Raw genomic sequence first — 19,511 nt, forward strand, 5'->3', positions numbered from 1 at the left:
TTTTAAGAATTTGAAAGTCTATGATTTGATCATAATTTTTAATTAGTCTAAGACTGCTAGATTATTTCCCCTAGACATAGTCAGTTGTTTTTCATAGTGCATACCTTACATTTTCTTTTTTCCAATCTTTGAATTTTGTTTTAATATTTCTTCTTGGCTCATGAAGCCATTGCTTTCTGTTTAATCCATTTATTTTTTAGGTAGTTCAATTTTGTGTATGGCTTACCACTTTCAGTTCTAAGCTATTAATTTTCCTTCTCATTAATTCCTCCCTAGTTCCTTCATTCCCTTTCATTAGGTATTTTTATCTCTTGTTCTGCTTCTTTCAGATAATCTTGTAGTCTACATGGCCATTCTTTTCTCTGAGGCTTTGCTTAGATTTGTTAGATAATTATTCTCTTTTCTTTGTTTTCTCCCAAAGCATAGTTCTTCTTCATTTTGTTTGGCATTTTCTTCTGTTTACACATATCCCAAGCCTCAGTTTTTGGATTGGAGCTTTGTGCTCCATCAGCAGACTCTGCTCCATCCAATCTGGTGGCTAGACTTACACTCTAAATTCCTGGACTTATGGTAAGTCTCCTGCTGGCTCAAGGTAGACTTTGGCTTAAGCTCATCCCCTTTTCCTTATCCTTTTCTGATCCTGGAACTGGCTCTATCACTTGCTGATGGCCCCTAATCAGATGATATGGACCTTGCTGGTATCAGGACTCTAGCAAGATGTATTCACTTTGCCTCCCACGTGTGTTTCCTCCCTTTTTTCTGCCCGCTATCACTGGAAGTGAGGTCCTTGGAGCCCTGGTCAAGCTTTCTCTCCTATAGTTTTGGTATGTACTACCTAAGCTCTGGTGTGGGCACAGGATACTTGGATGCTGGTTAGGCCCCGTACCATCTCATGGCTTGGAATTGGATTGCCTATGTGTTATACTGCCTGAGCACTAAATTCACCAGGTCTCCTGCCATGTCTCAGATGGGATGCCTGGGCTTTGCACTGGGTGCTGGTCAGGTCCTGGCTCCTTCTGTGGATCCTGGCTGCTTTCCAGTTTTTCTTTTTCCTTACTCTCACTAGTCTGCTCAGAGCCTCTACTGGTTACTGGTGTTCCTATATAATCATGGACTGTATGGAAGAGCAGAGGAACTTGTAACCATTTTTAATTGGCTTTCTTTATCATTTATTGTTCTCTCTGGTAGATTTTTAGAGTTTTACCTGCATTTGTAAGAGAGCTGGACTCCTCTATAGCCTAAAATACTGACATCTTAGCTAGAGGTCCCTTTTGCTAGTATTAGAGATTGTCATTTGAAAGGGGGATAAGAATTCTTCTACTCAATTGCAGAGCAAAGAACCAGTAACAATGTGTAGAAATTGCAAAAAGGCCAATTTAGTGTTGATATTATTAGGACAAACCTCTTAACAATTAGAGCTATACAAAAGTGGAACAGACTCCTTGGAGTCGTGGTGGGTTCCCTCTCCTTGAAAGTCTTCAAGCAGAGATACAATGTTATAAATATAATCTATTGCTAGATTAAAAAATATAATCTCCTTGGTAGTCCTATGCATTTTATTTTATGCCTTTAAAAACATTCTTCTGAAACAAGCTTCCTAGGCTTCACCAGACTGCTAAAGGGGTCCATGACACAAAACAAATTAAGAAAACCTTAGCCTAGATGGTTGCTGAGATCCCTTCCAACCCTAAAACTCTGTGATTCTACATTCCCTTGCATTGTGACCAACTTCTATCACTATATAGAAAAGAGATTATTACTTTCTTTATATTTTTAATTTACTTTACCTTTTCAGGAACAATCTTGAAAAATCAATTCATTACTAAGAATAACAAAAGAAAAACATATTTCAAAAATCAACTCATTACTATTTAATATAAAACTAATTTTAGTAAGATACATTATGTGTAATAATTTAAAAGCTTTTCTCTAAAAGGATACATTGTATCTAAAACTACATACCATTAAGTGTAGTTACTATGGTAACTGCCACCTTTTTAAAACATGCATAATACTGAAGAAATACAGTACAACATTTTTATAAATGGAAATAAATCTATTCTTAAGGAAATTAACATCTATATTCTGGTTTATATTTTATTTTTGACCTAGTAAATACTTTTACTTAAATTTAAATTTAAATTTTTTTAATTTCCCAAGACCAAATTTTCTATTTTAAATTAAAGATTAAATACTACATATATGTTTATAAGACAGAATATATTTATGCAATGGAGTAAGAAATCCAGTGGCTTAAACACATGCATGCTTTACTAAAAAAGCAGTTTTACAGTATTTCCCCTAATTTAATACACAGTAGCATAATGAAAGCACTTCCATAAATATAGCTCTAAATCATAGTACTGAACATTTGATTAGATTAGACTAATACAATAGACTTTTCCTTAAATGAGAATTTCTGCCCTTCCCACTGGGGAAGCTGATTATAACCTTTGCATACTGATATTGGTAGAACACTGGTAGCCTATTTAAAGCTACATTACATTTTCACAATGTTTTCATTGAATGATGATGCATAAATTGGATATCATTTGTAGGAAAATTTGCATATATTATTTTATACTCACATCAAACATTCTTATGTTTTAAATAGGGTACATTAATATAACTATAGTGCAACTATAATGTAACATCTGTATCTAAATAAATTCAAAATGCAAACAATCACAATGGCTTCAAAATAAGTTAAATCAAATATTTTATGCTTTAAGATGATAAAATAGAATGTTGTAAGTACTTTCTTTTGCAAAGTTTCCTGATATATATCATCAAATGTCAAACAATATTTATTGATTACACACAAAGATTTCTCTACCTCCCATGTTATAGATCATGAAAACTAAGCAAGTAAAGCTGTAATTTTGGATGATCCAGTAAAGGTACATATAAGCATAAAAATATAAAGAGAATAAATATAAACTGTTTAAATACAAAGTAGTTTAGGAATTAGAGTACTAGTATTTGGAAGGATCAGGAAAGGCCTAATGTAGAAGTAGATGTTGAAGGAGAAAAGAGATTCTTCAAGGTAAGAGTTGAGGGCATATATTCTAGGCATTGGGGTAGGAGGGCAGGGTCACTACAAAGGCACAGAAAAAGGATATTGGAATATTATGTATGAGTAAGAAAGAGAAGATCAATTTGAGGCTAGACCAAAGAGTGTAAGATAGGAAGTGATATCCAACAAAACTAGAAAGATAGCTTAAGCCAGCTCGTGGGAGGATTTAGTAACAGGGAAGCATTGGAATGGATTGACTGACACGATCAGATCTATGCTTAAGGAAAATCACCCTAGCAATAATGTGTATGAATGACTGGAGAGGAGAGTCACTAGAGGCAGGGAGACTACTGGAATAACCTAGGCAAAAGGTAACAAGGCTCTGAACTAAGGCAATAGCTGTGAGCAGAAAGAAGGGATCAGATGTGAGTACAATGTAAATAGAATATAGTAAGATTTGGTAAATGAGGGGATATATGAATAGGGAAGAATGAGGAGTCAAAAATAATGCCAGGTTAAGAACTGAGAAAATTAGAAAAATAATGCTTCTTTTGATAGAAACAGGGAAGTCTGGAAGAGAAGGTTTGAGTTTAGTTAGGAAATATTGAGTTTAAGGTCTCTTCCTGGGAGCTGACCAGGGTGCTAGGAGTGTAAAAACGAAGAAGAAAAGGCCAAGGACAAAACCACAGGGTTACTACACTGAGTATGAGACAGCAAAAGAAATGGAGAAGGAACAGTTAGGTTGGAGAACCAGGAGACAATGGTGTCACAAAAACCATGTCAGAATATCCATGAGGAGACAGTGGTTAAGTGTCAGTGAAGCAGACAATTTGAGAAGGATGAGAACTTGAAGGTGGCCACATGAATTGGCCATTAAGAGATCACTGGTAACTTCGGAAAGAGTAGTTTCAGATGAGTAATAAAGTCAGAAGCTAGATTGTAAAGAGAGGAGAAGAGGAAAGGAAGCTAAGGCACTTACCAAAGTGACTTTTTTCAATGAATGTCTGAGAGAAACAGAAAAGATATGGGACCCTAGGTTCTACAGAAGGGCTTTTGTTTATTTATTTGTTTCTAAGAGATAAGGCAGGAAGGAGCAGAATCAAACTACTTGTAATAGATTTAGCTTGGTAATGAAAAGGGTCTTTTCTTTATCAGAAACCCAGGGAAAGGAGCAAAAGGGAATGATGTCAAAAGAGCTAAGAGATGAAAAGAAAGAAAAAAGAATCTCATGTCAAATGACATCAATTTTTTTTCCAGTAAAGGAAGGGGGATGGTCCTTATCTTAGGAAAAGGATAAAGAGAAGGCAAGGGAAGCTTGAGGAGAGAAGATAAAATTTGGAATAACTTTTGTAATAAGTAAGATAGGGAATGGATGAGAGGTATAAAAGGATTGCCTTGCTATAGAGAGGCATAAATTGAGAAGCTGGATCACTTGAATTTGTAATGTACCTAGTAAGCAAGGTTACAGGACCTCCATCTTCATTCAGGAGTCCATGCGTAGGAGGACAGGAGGAAGATGGTTGTAGTAATCAAGGGGAGAGGTCTGGCAAGGGATGAGTAACAATAGGATAAGAAGACAAGGGATTAAATAGTAAAGGACAGTATATAGCTGAAATGACTAATGATAAGTAAAATTAGAGGCAATTGCTGGAGAAAGTACTGAGGGTTAAAGAGGTAGAGGGATCAGAAGTTTTTGATGAGGGTGAAGAATAGGTTTAGGAGAGACGAGGGATAAGGAAGATGGAATAACTGAAGATTACGGTAAAAAGCATGTCAGAGCTCCTCATCAGAGAAGAATACTTAAATAATGCTGAGATCTACTTTGTGACCATCCTTATGTGAATTCTGCTGTGGACTGAGGAAGTAGGTCATGGAATTTAAGGAAACCAGGCACGTGGGAGGTTATGGAGTAGAGAGGCAAAAGGAAAAGCAGAGCCTTAAAGAAAAAAATTGGCTAAAACAAGAAATCAAAAATAAAATAAAAGCCATGGAAGAAAAATTTGGAAGGATAATAAATAGCTTAGAATGGAAGGTGGAAGATCTTACCAAAACAGTCAACTTCATGAAAAATAGAATAGAGCAATTTAAACTCAATGAAACCAAGAGACAATAAAAACTATCAGAATGAAATAAAAAAGAAATATGGGGGAAAAATCAAGAACAGGTAATGGGAAAACATCATAGCAAGTTTCTCTAATAAAGAAAGTTCTTTTATCCTAGATATATAAAGATTCAAATTAGACCTATTCCCAAAAGATAAATGGTCAAAGTATATAAGTGGTTTTCAAATCAAAACACTGAAGCTATCAAAAACCCTATGAAAACATTCTCCAAACTATGGATAATTAAAGAAATGGTAATGAAGGCAATTGTGAGGTCCTACCTCACACTTTGTCAGATTGGTAAAGACAACAAAAGCAGAAAATGATGAATATTGGAGAGGTTGCACAATGAGTCACTTTTGGTTGAGCTGTGTATTGACACAGTCCACCTGGAAAGCAATTTGTAACTATGCTACCAAAATTACTAAATAGTGGCTACCCTTTGGCATAGCTACACTACTACTAGACCTACACCCCTAACAAGATAAAAAAAGAAAAGGATCCATGGGTTCAAAAATATTTATATTTTCAGTAACCACAAACTGGTAACTAAGGGGTAAACACCTATTGATTAATGGCTAAACAAACTGTGGCATATGAATGTGACAGAATATTATTAGGCCATAAGAAATGAAGAAATGGAAAATGTTATGCTTTAAGATGATAAAATAGAATGTTGTAAGTACTTTCTTTTGCAAAGTTTCCTAATACATATCATCAAATGTCTTAATACTAAACAATATTTATTGATTACACACAAAGATTTCTCTACCTCCTATGTTATAGATCATGGGTTCTTGAAAACTAAGCAAGTAAAGCTGTAATTTTGGATGATCCAGTAAAGGTACATATAAGCATAAAAATATAAAGAGAATAAATATAAACTGTTTAAATACAAAGTAGTTTAGGAATTAGGGTACTAGTATTTGGAAGGATCAGGAAAGGCTTCATGTAGAGGCAGATGTTGAATGAGAAAAGAGATTCTTCAAGGTAAGAGTGAAGACCTGTATAAACTGATACAGAGAAAAGTGAGCAGAAATAGAACAATTTAGACAATGATAACATTATAAAGAAAAACAACTTTGAAAGAGTTTTTAGAACTCTGATCAATGCAATGATAAACTATTAAATCTAGAGGATTGAAAAAAAATCACTGATCTCATGCCAGAGATGATGATGATAACATTTATATAGTATTTTTTGTGTCAAGCACTGTACTAAGCACTTTACAACTATTATATGATTTTATCCTGGTAGATAGGTGCTTTTATAATCCACATTTTATAGATGAGAAAACTGAGGAAAACAGAGGTTAAGTAACTTGCCCTGGGTCACATAGCTAAGAAATATCTGAGACTAGATTTTAACTCAGGTCTTCCCAAATACAGATCCTGCACTTTATCCATTGTACTCCCCTGCTGCACCAGAGAGATAATGAGTTTAAAAAGCAAAATGATATATATATATATATATATACACACACATATATATATTTGGACATGGCCAATGTGGAAATTTGTTTTCCCAATGTGAAGGTTTTCTTTTCCTTTCTTTTCTCTTAGTTATTCAGTTGTGATACTTAGGGATAGTGTGAAGGAGACAATAAATGCTTGTACTTTTTTTTAACTTAATAAAATTATTCTCAAAAAGTGTAATTTACCTGAAAAACAGGTAAAGGAAATGTCATTTAAGAATCATCTGACTCCCTGAAAACTATGACCAAACAAAAATCACAGACACTATTTTTAACAAATTAAAAAACTGCCCAGGTTGATTAGAATTAGAAGGCAAAGTGAACAAATCAAGAATCCAACCTTCACCTTCTGAAAGAAACCTCACACTGAAATCACTATGGAATGTCATAGCCAAAATATAGAGCTATCAGGTCAAAAACAAAAAAATAAACTGCAATTAGTCAAGCAATCAGTCAGAATCACAGAAGACTTTGTTGAAAATAATACAAAGGAGAAAAACAACAACTTGGAATAAGATGTTTCAAAATCAAAATACAAAGGATTACAATGAAGAACAATTTACCCTGCAAAAATTAGCTATCATAGTACAGAGAGAGAAAAAAAAGATGAACCTTTAAGAGAAGAGGATATTAAAAGCACTCCTGTTAAAAGAATTAGAGATAGATAGAAACTTGGAAACATATAACACAGGCCTCAAAGAAAAATGAAGAAAAAGGTAAATACATTTTGGCACTTAGAAGAAACTAAATGCTGATGAACTATTTACAATCTAACAAGAAATGAGTCTCCCCCCTCATTATTTTTAATAGTCACATGAGTCATGAAAGACAGAAATAAGGCATTGGTAGTTTGTTTTGTTTTGATGTTGTTAAGAGAAAAAAAGGAAAGGAAGGAGAAAAGGAAAATGTTAGGGGAAAAATTAAGAAGAGGAGAACTTACAATTTCTCATAATTGGGTTAATGAGAAACAAATCCACAGAGAATTAGGTAGAGCAAGCAGCATTCTCATGAACTGCAATCTTATCTAAACCAGACAAAGGTAGGCTGAACACATACACTCATTCATATGCACACACAGATACACATACATGTACAAACACACACATACACACACACACACACACACACACACACATACCCTTTTAAAGAGTGGTGTAGAAATACATTAAATTCCGACTGAAAATTGATGGGGACAAAGAGACTAGAGAAGAGTTTAATGCAGAAAAAATAAAGCTTGAGCGAAGACACAGACTAGAATGTTTCCTAGTTACTTCCTCCCATATCTACTAGAACAAAGAATAGGAAGCTGGGTGGCTCAATAGGTAGAGTGCTGGGCCTGAAGTCAGAAAGTTTTGAGTTCAAACACTGTCTCAAATACTTACTGGCTGTGTTGACATTGAGTAAGTTATGTGACTTGTTTGCATGTTTCTTCAACTATGGAATGGGGATAGTAATATTACCCAGGGTTAGCCTGAGGATCAAATGAGATAATGTTTGTAGGGCTCTTAGTACAGCGCCTGGAGAGCTATATAAATGCTACCTATTGCTATTTACAGAACTTGTGATTTGAAATGCTTTTATTTGATGAAAAAACAGTTTTATTATTCTTTCTACAAGCATGTAACTAAAGGTAACTTGCTTTTTCTTTTATACTAACTTTTTAAAAATTTCTCTGTTCCACTTTAATTTGCTATTGCAGATAGTGGTGTTGAAATCTAAAAACTTGTGTTTTGTTCCCATTACTGGGTATCTGTTCTAATAAAGATTCTAAATCAAAAGGTGAGAATGGAATTCCCTCCTCTTTTTATAATCACATTAAAAAAAAAGAAAGCAAAGAAAGCCAAGCTTCCAGTATCAAAAATGGCAAGGCAATATTTACAACAAAACGAGAATAGAGGAAATTATTATAAATCATTTTAGCCAACAAAGTGGCAATAAAACCAATAACTTAAATGAAATAGTAAACACAATAAATCATATTACTAAGAAAAGCAAAAATCATATGATTAGAACAACAGATGTAGAAAAAAATCTGACAAAATATAATACCCTATTTTGTTAAAAAGAAAAATAAAAGCACAAGAATAAATGGACTCTTCCTTAATATAGTAAGCCAAGTCTATTAAAAGCAAAAACTAGAATGACCTATAATGGAGAAATGCTTGAAGTCTTTCCACTAAGAACAAGGGAAAAACAGGGATATCCAATGCTACCTCTAGCCTTTCCTATAGTTCTTCAAATGATAATTATAGTAGTAAGACAAGAAAAAGAAACTGAGATAATAAGCATAGACAGAGAACAAACAAATATAAGCAGAACCAAGAGAACAATATACACAATAACTACAACAATAAAAATGAAAGGATCACTAAAAGGAATTTGATTTCTGAGTAATGTAACAACTAGTGAAGGTTATGGATAAGAATTAATAAATATATATTTCCTCAGGGCTGAGAGGTGGGAGCTTACTAGGACTGTGATGCAAAATGCAAAAGGAATCAACAATATTTTTAAAAAACTAATAAATAAATGTCATTTCACATATTACAAAGCCACCTTAAAAGTTTCAACTTTTTATACTAACCCATATTTCTAAATGTCCTGAAAATAAAATGATATGCTGATAGCATATAAATGACTATAGATGTGAATTAGGTTGAAAATCTGCAATTACATGAATAAGTATCTTCAGAATGTAACATTTACCTTTCAAGAGCAATAATTTGTCTAATTGTGAAAATTAATCATCTATTTCATCAAAAACATGAAATTCAATTTGAAGTTACTTCTTGTATATCAATTCTAAAATTCATTGAAATTTCTATAATTATGATTTTTAAAGTATGTTTGTTGTTTGGTTGTTTTTCATTCATGTCCAAGTCTTTATAATCCCATTTAGGGTTTTCTTGACACAGATATTAGAGTGGTTTACCATTTCTTTCTCCAGCTCATTTTACAGATGTGGAAACTGAGGCAAACAGGGTTAAGTCACTTGTCCAATGTCACACAGCTTGGAAGTGTCTGAGGCTGGCTTTGAACTCAAGAAGAAGAATTTTCCTGACTACAGGCTCAGTGCTCTAACCACTGTACCATATAGCTACCCAGTATACAAGATCTTAAAAGTTTAAATTTCAAAATTCATTGTGGTATGTTGCTGATTCTGGATTCTTGAAGCATAAGTTCTAGCATATTCTACTATGCTACTACGGTCCTGGCAACAGACTATATCTGCTATACAAGTACTTAGACAAGTACAGAGATCATCACCAGTTGGCTGCCCACTAGGTGATGAATTCTTTGGCCAAGGAATCTCATAAAATAAAAAAAAAATAAGCAAAGTTTGGAAGAACCAAGTTCCTCCAAAATCAGACAACATTCACCAAGAGTGAGAAACAAGAGAAGCCAAAGCCTGTATGTAGAAGACATATATATATCATGGATACTTTTTTTTCTTTGCAAGAAAAGTTGGATAGTGCTTAATACGGTGAATGCTAGACATTATCACAAGTGAAATTGAATTATCTTTACAAGACTAGTTACTGAGTATGCAATCAGACTGCTGACTTGTTAGACCAAAGCAAAAAATCAGTATCAAATTAGAAAGATAGAGATGACCATAAAATATGGCATGGAATTATAATAGCTACAATCTGACCGATTCAAACAAACTCCTGATTCTGAAAACAGTAAATACATAAAGGAAAAGATGTCAAAGGTGTAATATTTCCTATGTAATTTTAACTGATATAAAGCAATTAATATTATAAGAAGGCCAAAAGAATTTAGAAACCACAACAGCTAGATAATCATCGATCTCTTTGATAAGCAGACAGCCATAGAAGCTAAGGGCAAAAATGGTTTAAAACATGTATTTATTTGCACAATGCAATCATACGAAGGACGATGGAAGATTATAATTGATATGATTTTTCAAATGGTGAGAAGCAATAGAAGGAAAAATGAGTTTGCAGAGATCTTTATATGAGACTAAACTAAGCCACATTATTGCAAGATCATTTATGGGTAAAACTGGAAGGAAGATGAAAAAAAGACTTATCAATATTTGGATAACAAATATTTGTATTTTAACATCTCAGTTGTATATGTACTCTATGAAGAATTAGAAACGGCAATAAAGGCAAAGGAACTCTTAAAGCCTTAAGTAAAGGAACTCTTCAAGCCAAGGATTCATAGAGGAAATCCATGATGGAAGAAATACAATTTTGAGATCGTGTGGGAATGGATTCTTAAGACGTGCAAAGAAGCTAAATGGAAAAAATAACACACTGTTACTACCAAAAAACCACCACCAACACCAGTCAAGACAACATCAAACAACTCTACAAAATCTTTATGTAAATGATCTATATAGGTATTAAAGGTATAGTAAAAGTATGAGAAGAGGCAGGATTTTCCAAATGACATTGCAGATAACATCTTCACAGTCACACAAATGACAGAAATATGAGACTACTAGGTCCTACATTATTTATTTCTTGTGTGGGTCAGAGAAAAGTGTATCCTTAAAGGATGTATTCCAACAAGATACTGTCCATTCATTTGTCATATTACTGCTACACAGGTGAAACAATGGAGATTATCTTGTTGGATGACACTTTACCATAAGATTTTAAAGTAAAATGTTATAAGAATAGAGTTCTTTTATCAAGAGAAGGGGAAAGTAAAAGGAATTCAGGGGATTTTATTTTATAGAATCATTAAAAACAAAATCAGCTACTTATTTGAACCTATATCCCTCCCCTCAAAAGCCTAAACCTATTTATACAATATTATGTATAAAGTTAGTAATATTTGAATCGTGATTTTCAGTTTGGAAGAAAAACAAATCTATTGCCAGTGTTCTAGAATTCCATTTCCTGGAAAGAGAAGATTGTAATTAGATACAAACCTTAATGAATCTTTAGAGATATCTGATAGCTTTCTGCAAGTATACTTCATTTAATTTTTACAAACAATAGTGACTACTTTGGTTACAGGAATTAGTTAGTTCCTTGAATAGTTCATATAGGCAATAGCTACCTGAAGACCTCTCCAATGGGCAGACCTTTAAGGTTTATATAAAAAACTACATGTATAAAAGAATACTCACTTCAACTGTAAACTTAATAAGACCAAATAATCCCTATAAGTCTTAAGTTCCCAAATGACCAATCAAGAAGTCATAGGGGCTGTAATTTATGCTTCTCTTATTCAATAAAAGATTACTAGCAGCAGAAAGGCAGCTGAAATCTTTAGGTTATACTGCAGTTATTAAGCTCAGAATAGACTAGAATATGATATAGAATTATGATAGGGAAGCAACTCTTCTCAGATTGTTTTTGCAGGCATTTTTATTTAATTAGTTAATCAATAAAATGAAATAATCATTTCTTAAAGTGATTCTAGAAAATATAATGTACTGTCTTTAGAAATATTAGAGTTATTGAAGAGGGGATTAGGAATTACAAAATATTTTGGCTTCTAGTGATCTACAGGTTGGGTTAGTGACTCTTCTTTGAAATTAATTACTTTAGGTAGGTATAAAGACATGGAAATATTCTCAAAATAAAGGAAACAACTAAAATTCAGAGAATATTAAACCAAAATAAGTTATTCCCATCAAATGATTAATTTTTCTAGCTAAATCACAAGTAAAATATGATTTACATATCATATCAATATTAAAATGATTTAAAATAAAGTTAAGAAAACTGGTATACAGAGCAGTATTATACTCATTTTCAATTATTAAAAAACAAAATATATAGATAATTTTACCATCCATGATTTTGAAATGTATTCAACAAAAGGAAACCCTATTGATTTCTTTTCTGTGGAAAACATTTCTGCATTTTAATGCTTTATTATAATAACAATGAACTTTACAATAAGAAGAAACTGAATTATGGAGATAAATATGTGTAGTAATATCATCACCCCAACATTTAACAGAATAAAATTATCAAATAAAAATACCACATCCAAAAAAAATGTATTTAGTTCTTTGGAATGTGGGAGGTACTTAAATAGTATTTCTTACAAAGACATCCATTAATATGACAATAAAGTAAATTAGTAGAAAAAATACATAGATGGAACAAGATAAAGAAAACAAACTAAATTTCTAGATTTCATATATAGTATGCCTTTGATCTGTATTTCTTTAGAAGATAAGTCAATAATTTGAGAAAATCTATTTCAGAAATATATTCTATAATTATTTCATTTTGATTGGTCAGTGGTCAAATATTTAAGATGTATAAACATATACTTTTCATAATATAAACTTGAAGGAGCACAATAAGCAATTTCAAGGAAAGGATTCTGAATACCCTCAATGTAAACTCAAAAGTAAATTATCATTTCCAAATATTTTGAAAGTATAATATTACATATGCTAATATTTCAAATTGATAACTACTTTGGATTTTTGTGAAAATGAAGTATTCTCATGGAAAAAAATGATTGAGATTTCGATCAGGAACATCCTTTGTGTACAGCTTTCTGGTATTGTCAGGGTGAGGATAAACAGCAATTAAAATATACCAACAAACATGTAAACCATAAGAAAATATATGGTGTTTGAGTAGGCTTTGTGGCTTTTATATTTAATATTTCAATAACAAGAAACACTAATGAGCTGTCAAAATTTTCATTATTATAGAATGAGGGGAGTTAAAGCTTATACGATATTTCCAAAGCCTACCATATTTTAGAACCACTGGTTGAACCACACCCTAAATAACAGTTATTCTCTCCCTATATAGAAAAGCACAAAGATTTCCTCAAAATTTAGTTACTAGAGATTATACTAGTACCACGTTTCCTTACAATGATAAAATGGTACGTAGTTGGAAGTATATGTCAATTATAACTGAATTCCACAGTGGTAGTTAGTAAATTCAGTGGTATAAAATAACCCTGATATTTATTAAATGTCAAACTCGGTCTTGGTATGGAAGACAACAGCATGGTCTGATATAGATGGAGAATCCAAATTTTTTAAGAGTATTTATAAAACTACTATAAGTAGTAAATTCCAAAAAACTAGCATATATTTGATAAAGGTTCCAATAATTAGTAGAAAAGTATAATATTTACAGAATTTATAGCAGTGATCACCGGAATATTTTATTATAATATGTGGTAACTGAAATTACTTCTTTTAAAGTTTGAAAACTACCATGACATAGGGAGATTATAATTTTCCTTCATGGATAAATTTTGGTAGAGATTATGTTTGGGTGGCAGCTATTCAAATTAACGAAAAGACTATCCAGAATCAAATCAAAGAAAGAAGAAACCAATAACCCTGACTTACTCCATTACCGCCTATATTTCCTACGCCCACACAAAATATTAAGATTTTATTTAGTGGAACTATTACATTCAAATAACTGTGATACTACTTAAACACAAGACATAACAAAAAGATAGGGGGATGTTATCGCCAGGGAATTACATCATCTTGGGGGTGGGGAGACAGGAAAATCTTATTGCGGAGTGAGTACTATGGTAAAATTTCATAAAGAAAAGGGTTCTTTAGATGCAGCCTACAACAATAATTCCATATGGAATTAGGTAATAAAATTATTTTCTGTGTTATAATGTACCTTCAATGTCCTTCTATTAATATTCACAGCATAGCTTAACTGGAAGCATACAGGCCTTTGATTAAATACACCCATAAAAAAGTACAATATCAAAAACATAGCTTCACAATAAGATTATTTTTTCATCAGAAAATTTATAAAGATCATTTTCCATGCTGACAGTGCACATTTCATCTATAAGTTTGAAGAGTCAAATGCTACCACAGCTGGGGGTTATTCTGCCAAATGGCTTCCAACAGGGACCACAGAGATGTAAGCTGGAGGGTGGGGGGTGGGGTGGGGAGTGTAATCTGTATGTAGGGAAAATAACAACAAACCTGATGGGAAATAACTACCAAATTAAATAATTTTAAATTAATTATCATATAACCGATCTAATCAAATACATAATACAATGAAAGAAAGCAACACTGAAGAAAAAAGTCAGATATTAAAATAAATCATTTATGGTTACCTGCAGAGATTAAAACAAAAAGCAATGGCTTGACCCAGATGTATTTCATAGGGATTTACTAAGGCTGAAGGGAGGGGTGAGGGATTGATATCTTTAAAAAAATCCATCATGAAAGAAACTGAGACAAGATTATAAACAAGAGGCCAAGTTATAGCGCACCATGGGATTTTTAATCTGGCTACCTGTGGTTTTTGCAGTTAAAGCCTTATTCAGCAACAAAACATGAGAGGGCCAAAAGAAAACAAAAAATCACATTTATATGTCAGTTTTGCAAATAATCAAACAGCGTGAATCAAGAATACTAAAAATACATTTAAACGCTGATGACTTTTTCTTAAGGCACCCGTTTCATCAAATATTATTGATAATTACCTGTGCATCTCGTTTCTTCAACTCTTGAATTTTATTTTCATGCTCCATATTGGCAGCGCGGAGCTGTTTTTCCAGTTTTTCAATTTCCCGTTCATGATCTCGGACTAGGCAGTCCTTCTCTGTATTATGCTGCTGGAATAGGTGCGTCTTCTCCTGTTCATGCTCCCGTTTCAGCTCCACTATCTGATTGGACAATGAAGAGTACAGTTCATCAACAGAACATCCTTGTCGTCATGACAACTCATGTACAGCTTAATTTTTTCCTTAATTTGATCAAGTTGGAAATTTTATTTTTACGTCACAACTACCTCATCTCTAAAGAATTCTTGAATTTGAAGGATTTTATCGCAGTAATTTAATATTCTAATAAGTTAAACAAATTCAGTAAATCTCTGCAAACTGTTGACAAAAAATGGCTCAACATAAAAAAGAAAAATGTCATATATGATATATACAGTCCCATGAATCCTGCTTTTGCTGGTCAGCAATGATGAAAACTATAAATAATTAATAGTCAGTATCCTCTGCCATTCACTTAAGTAGATACATATAAAATACAGCAATGAAATCGGCCAAAGGTTTCTTTATGATTCTCAAATAAAAGCTGAGTTAAATACTTATCTGAACTATGGCATATATAGTTGTCTTTTAAAAATAAAATTATAAAAACAAGACTCTATTATCTCATTATCAGCTACGGTACACCACTATAAATAGATGTATGTGTTCTTGAAGGACACCTGCTGTGCCGCAAGCTTGCGCCATGATTTCATAAAAAGCATTCTATTCTCAGGATCCTTTCCCAGTCCACTCCACACTGGATACTGTGACCTTGGCCAATCTTAGCCTCTCCCTGCTACCCTGAATGGCAGCTCGAGACCAAGGGCCTGGTTGCCGCAGCTTTGATACTAATCCTCCCAGACTGTGCACAATGGCACCCTACCTGGCCTTCAAACTATAGCCAGCCAGGCTGCCTTTGAAGCAGGTGATGAATAGGGGACTGCAGGAAGCCAGCTTCCCCAGTGAACTCCAGGACACACAGCTGCTAAAAACAGTCACTTGGATTTTTCTTCAGTTTTGGTGGATTTCGGGGAAAAATCCGCTATTATCAAGAATGTTATTTTCAATGTGAGAATCCATCTCCAAAAAGGCTAACAGTAGGAGCCTGCTCAAAATCGATCTTGTTTTATGCAATGAAGTGCCTGACTACCTTATCTTAAAGCTATAGCATTCTTTTCTAGAGGCATAATTTCTGCATTCACTCTTGCTGCTTTGTTCTTTTGAAAATTTTGAAAATCTTATTCCTAAATTCAAATTAGGAATTAAAATTTTTAATTGTTAAGCTATAATTCATAGGTTCAAACCATTTTTAATTCTAAAAGTCTCCATAAAAGCAGAAAACACCAACATTTATTTAACCCTTCACAGATTGACTACAGTTTTAGTAAAAAACCATCAACCACTCCCATATATTTATTATCCTAAGACATGGATGTCTTATTGACCACTGCAAAAATTTAAAAAGTGCAACAACAATAGTAAAGCCAAGTTATAATGAATTTTCTCCATTTCAAGAGTTAAAGCTACTAGCATGTATATCAGTCAAAATGCTTTCATAATTATGGTTACAAATTAAATTTCTTAATTAAAATACCCCCCCCAAAGTTTTGTATCTGTATCCTTGGCATGCTTATTTCATATTTGAAACAGATAAGTATATATTTTCTTAATTCAAACAACTATAAAGTTCATACCAATACTGCTAGAAGGCAGAATTTCTTGATATGGATTAAATCTCTGGCCCTTATATTAATAAAGAACATGATTCAATGAAGTCTTCTGATTTTTACTTCTGGGACACTTTCATTTCTGCTCAATCTTACCATTTCAAACTTCTTTTTCCTTTATTTTTAAAGAAAATTTTGATTTATCCAAAGAAATTTCTTAAGGAAAAAGTTAAAAAGAAAATTATCATTTGGAGTAATAGTAAGATACTATTAAAATCTCTTTTGAATTTCCAAATAATTGGGACACTGGAAGTAATTTAAATTAAGTAGCTAGTCACTTACACATTACACAAGAAAAAAGTAACTGGTATCACCACGAGTGGAAAAACAGTCACAAAAAACAACTAGCCCTCTATAATCCACCTAAAAATTATTACTAATAATGCTGCCTTGTACTTATATAGCAACTTTCTCAAGGGAAATTCTAAGTGTTTTGAATAGGTATATTTTAACTACATTATTTCCATTTTACCAATGAAAAAACCTAAAGAAAAAAACTTCTTTCCCTCAAGAAAGGTCAATAATTTGCTTGAGAAGACAGTAAAGTAGCAAAAAAAAATTCTCTGCAGCTATAAATTTCATTTTGTTGTTAGAGTGAATGTTCTGACGAAGAGTTCCCTAAAGCAATGAAACCCTAGATCTGGTACAAAAAATAAACAAATCAAAGCATCAGTATGCCTGGGGCAATCAGGAAAATGGGTGCTGGTTATGTTTTCCGTAATATGAAGGCTACTGGTGCAGGTTATGAGGGTAGAGGCAATGGTTTAGCAAGCTGTATCTAAAACTATGAGACTGCAAGGTATATTCAAATACTTTGGAATCTTGGGGACCAGATCCCTAGTTTCCCCATTAGCAGTTAGGAAAGGGTCCTGATCATATGGAAACTGACCTCATCCTCCCTGGCAGGAACACACTGCTGGGGTGGGTCTATACGAGTATTAACAATGAAAAGTTTCAATTAGCCATTAAGAATGTATATAACTTCCATATTCCTAGGATAATTCTTCAATCTATAAGCCTTCTAGCTAATTAAGTAATGGAATTATAGACAACATATTCAGGAGTTTTGGAATTCTTGAAGACATCAGACTGTTCAGTTATCTATAGTAATCAGGAATTCCAGCATGAGATAAGGGTTTAACCCAATATAGGTCCACAGGAGCAATGAAACATATGGTATTTATTGAAGATTCCAAGAGAGGTAGCTGAAATCCTATGGAATTGATCATAGAGATGACAGTAAAATGACCCATCATATCACCTGTTATATCATCATGGTTTATTTGAGTGTCCTAGAATTGTGCCAAAGAATTGCAAAGTGGAAGATACGGGAACGAGGGGAGTTAGAGAATAGGGCTCATATTCATAGTTTGGGGGTGGGTGAGAAGGCATTTGCTGAATAGAGAAATGGATAGTGATAGGAATGGGACAGTTGATGGGACAGTGGATAGAGCACAGGCCCTAGAGTCATGAGGACCTGAGTTCAAATCCAGCCTCAGACACTAGTTGTGTGATCCTGCTCAAACTACTTAACCCTGTTTACCTCAGTTTCATCTGAAATATGAGCTAGAGAAGGAAATGGCAAACAATTCCAGTATCCCTCCCACCCCAAACTATGTCTATGAGACCTGCTCTTTAACTGTCCTCATTCCCCTAACTTCCATACTACAATTCTTTGGTAGCATTTTGGGCCACCAAAATTATAAGCCATGGTTTAAACCATACACATATCAACAACCTCAGCCAGGAAAATTTCCATGGGTAGGTTACAAGGTATGCTTGCCTACCTCCCCTTCAAACCCCAAAATCTTAACAGTTGATATAGTGGGTCATCTTACTGCTCCTGAGGACCTACATATGCTGGAAGTCCTGATTACTGTACACAACTGAATAGTTTGACATTTTTAAGAGATCCAGAGCTCTTGAATATGTTACCAACAATCCCATTACCTAATTAGCTAGAAGGATTATAGATTAAAGGAACATTCTAGGAATTTGACAGCCAGGTAGCACAGTAGATAGAAAGCCAGACCTGGATTCAGGAATACTCATCTTCCTGAGTTCAAATCTGGCCTAGCTGTGTGACATTGAGAAGGCAATTTAATCCTATTTACCTCAACTCCTCATCTGTAAAATGAGCTAGAACAGGAAGTGGCAAACCACTCCAGTATCTTTGCCAAGAAATCTACAAATGGGGTTACAAAGAGTCAAACTTGACTAAAAAACAACTAACAAAAAAATGGGAATATTGCTGTATGCAACTGGATCAAAGAATTATCTTAATGATAGGGAGAATTGCAGCAGAGGTACTACTCAAATATACAGCTGGTATGATTGGGTTATTGATCTATTTATATATGGTAGGTGGGAAAATGTCTTATTATCTTTATTGGGAAGGAGTTGAATGAGACATTCCACTTGTGATGCCCAAGTGGGAATTACCTCATTGGGGAGTTTATGGAGCTAGAGTAACTCCAGACCGTCTTAATAGCAGTAGAGGTAACTAGGCACAGGAGTAAATGTATTATACTCTTGTGGTTATCACAATTGCCCAGAACATAATGCATTTCTGACCTTGGGGCAAGCCTACAATGAAATCCAGGGTCTAGTGAGACAGCAGCCTTGTTGAAGTGGAGGCTGCAGATGTCATTCAAACTTGCTAGTCCTTGTCTTTTACCTAGCAGAGACCTCAC

General features: G+C 33.6%; 1 protein-coding gene across 2 annotated transcripts in view; it reads right to left on the reverse strand.

The window, feature by feature from the left end:
* Positions 1-19,511, reverse strand: part of CEP112 (centrosomal protein 112) — a 495,213-nt gene that overhangs the window by 255,832 nt on the left and 219,870 nt on the right. For both annotated transcript variants that reach the window (XM_036753261.1, XM_036753260.1), the window contains exon 20: positions 15,032-15,214. In XM_036753261.1, the coding sequence (XP_036609156.1) occupies positions 15,032-15,214 (183 nt within the window). The remainder of the gene's footprint in view (positions 1-15,031; positions 15,215-19,511) is intronic.

The sequence above is a fragment of the Trichosurus vulpecula genome, chromosome 4, assembly GCF_011100635.1.
Source record: "Trichosurus vulpecula isolate mTriVul1 chromosome 4, mTriVul1.pri, whole genome shotgun sequence".
In the NCBI taxonomy this organism is placed as follows: Eukaryota; Metazoa; Chordata; class Mammalia; order Diprotodontia; family Phalangeridae; genus Trichosurus; species Trichosurus vulpecula.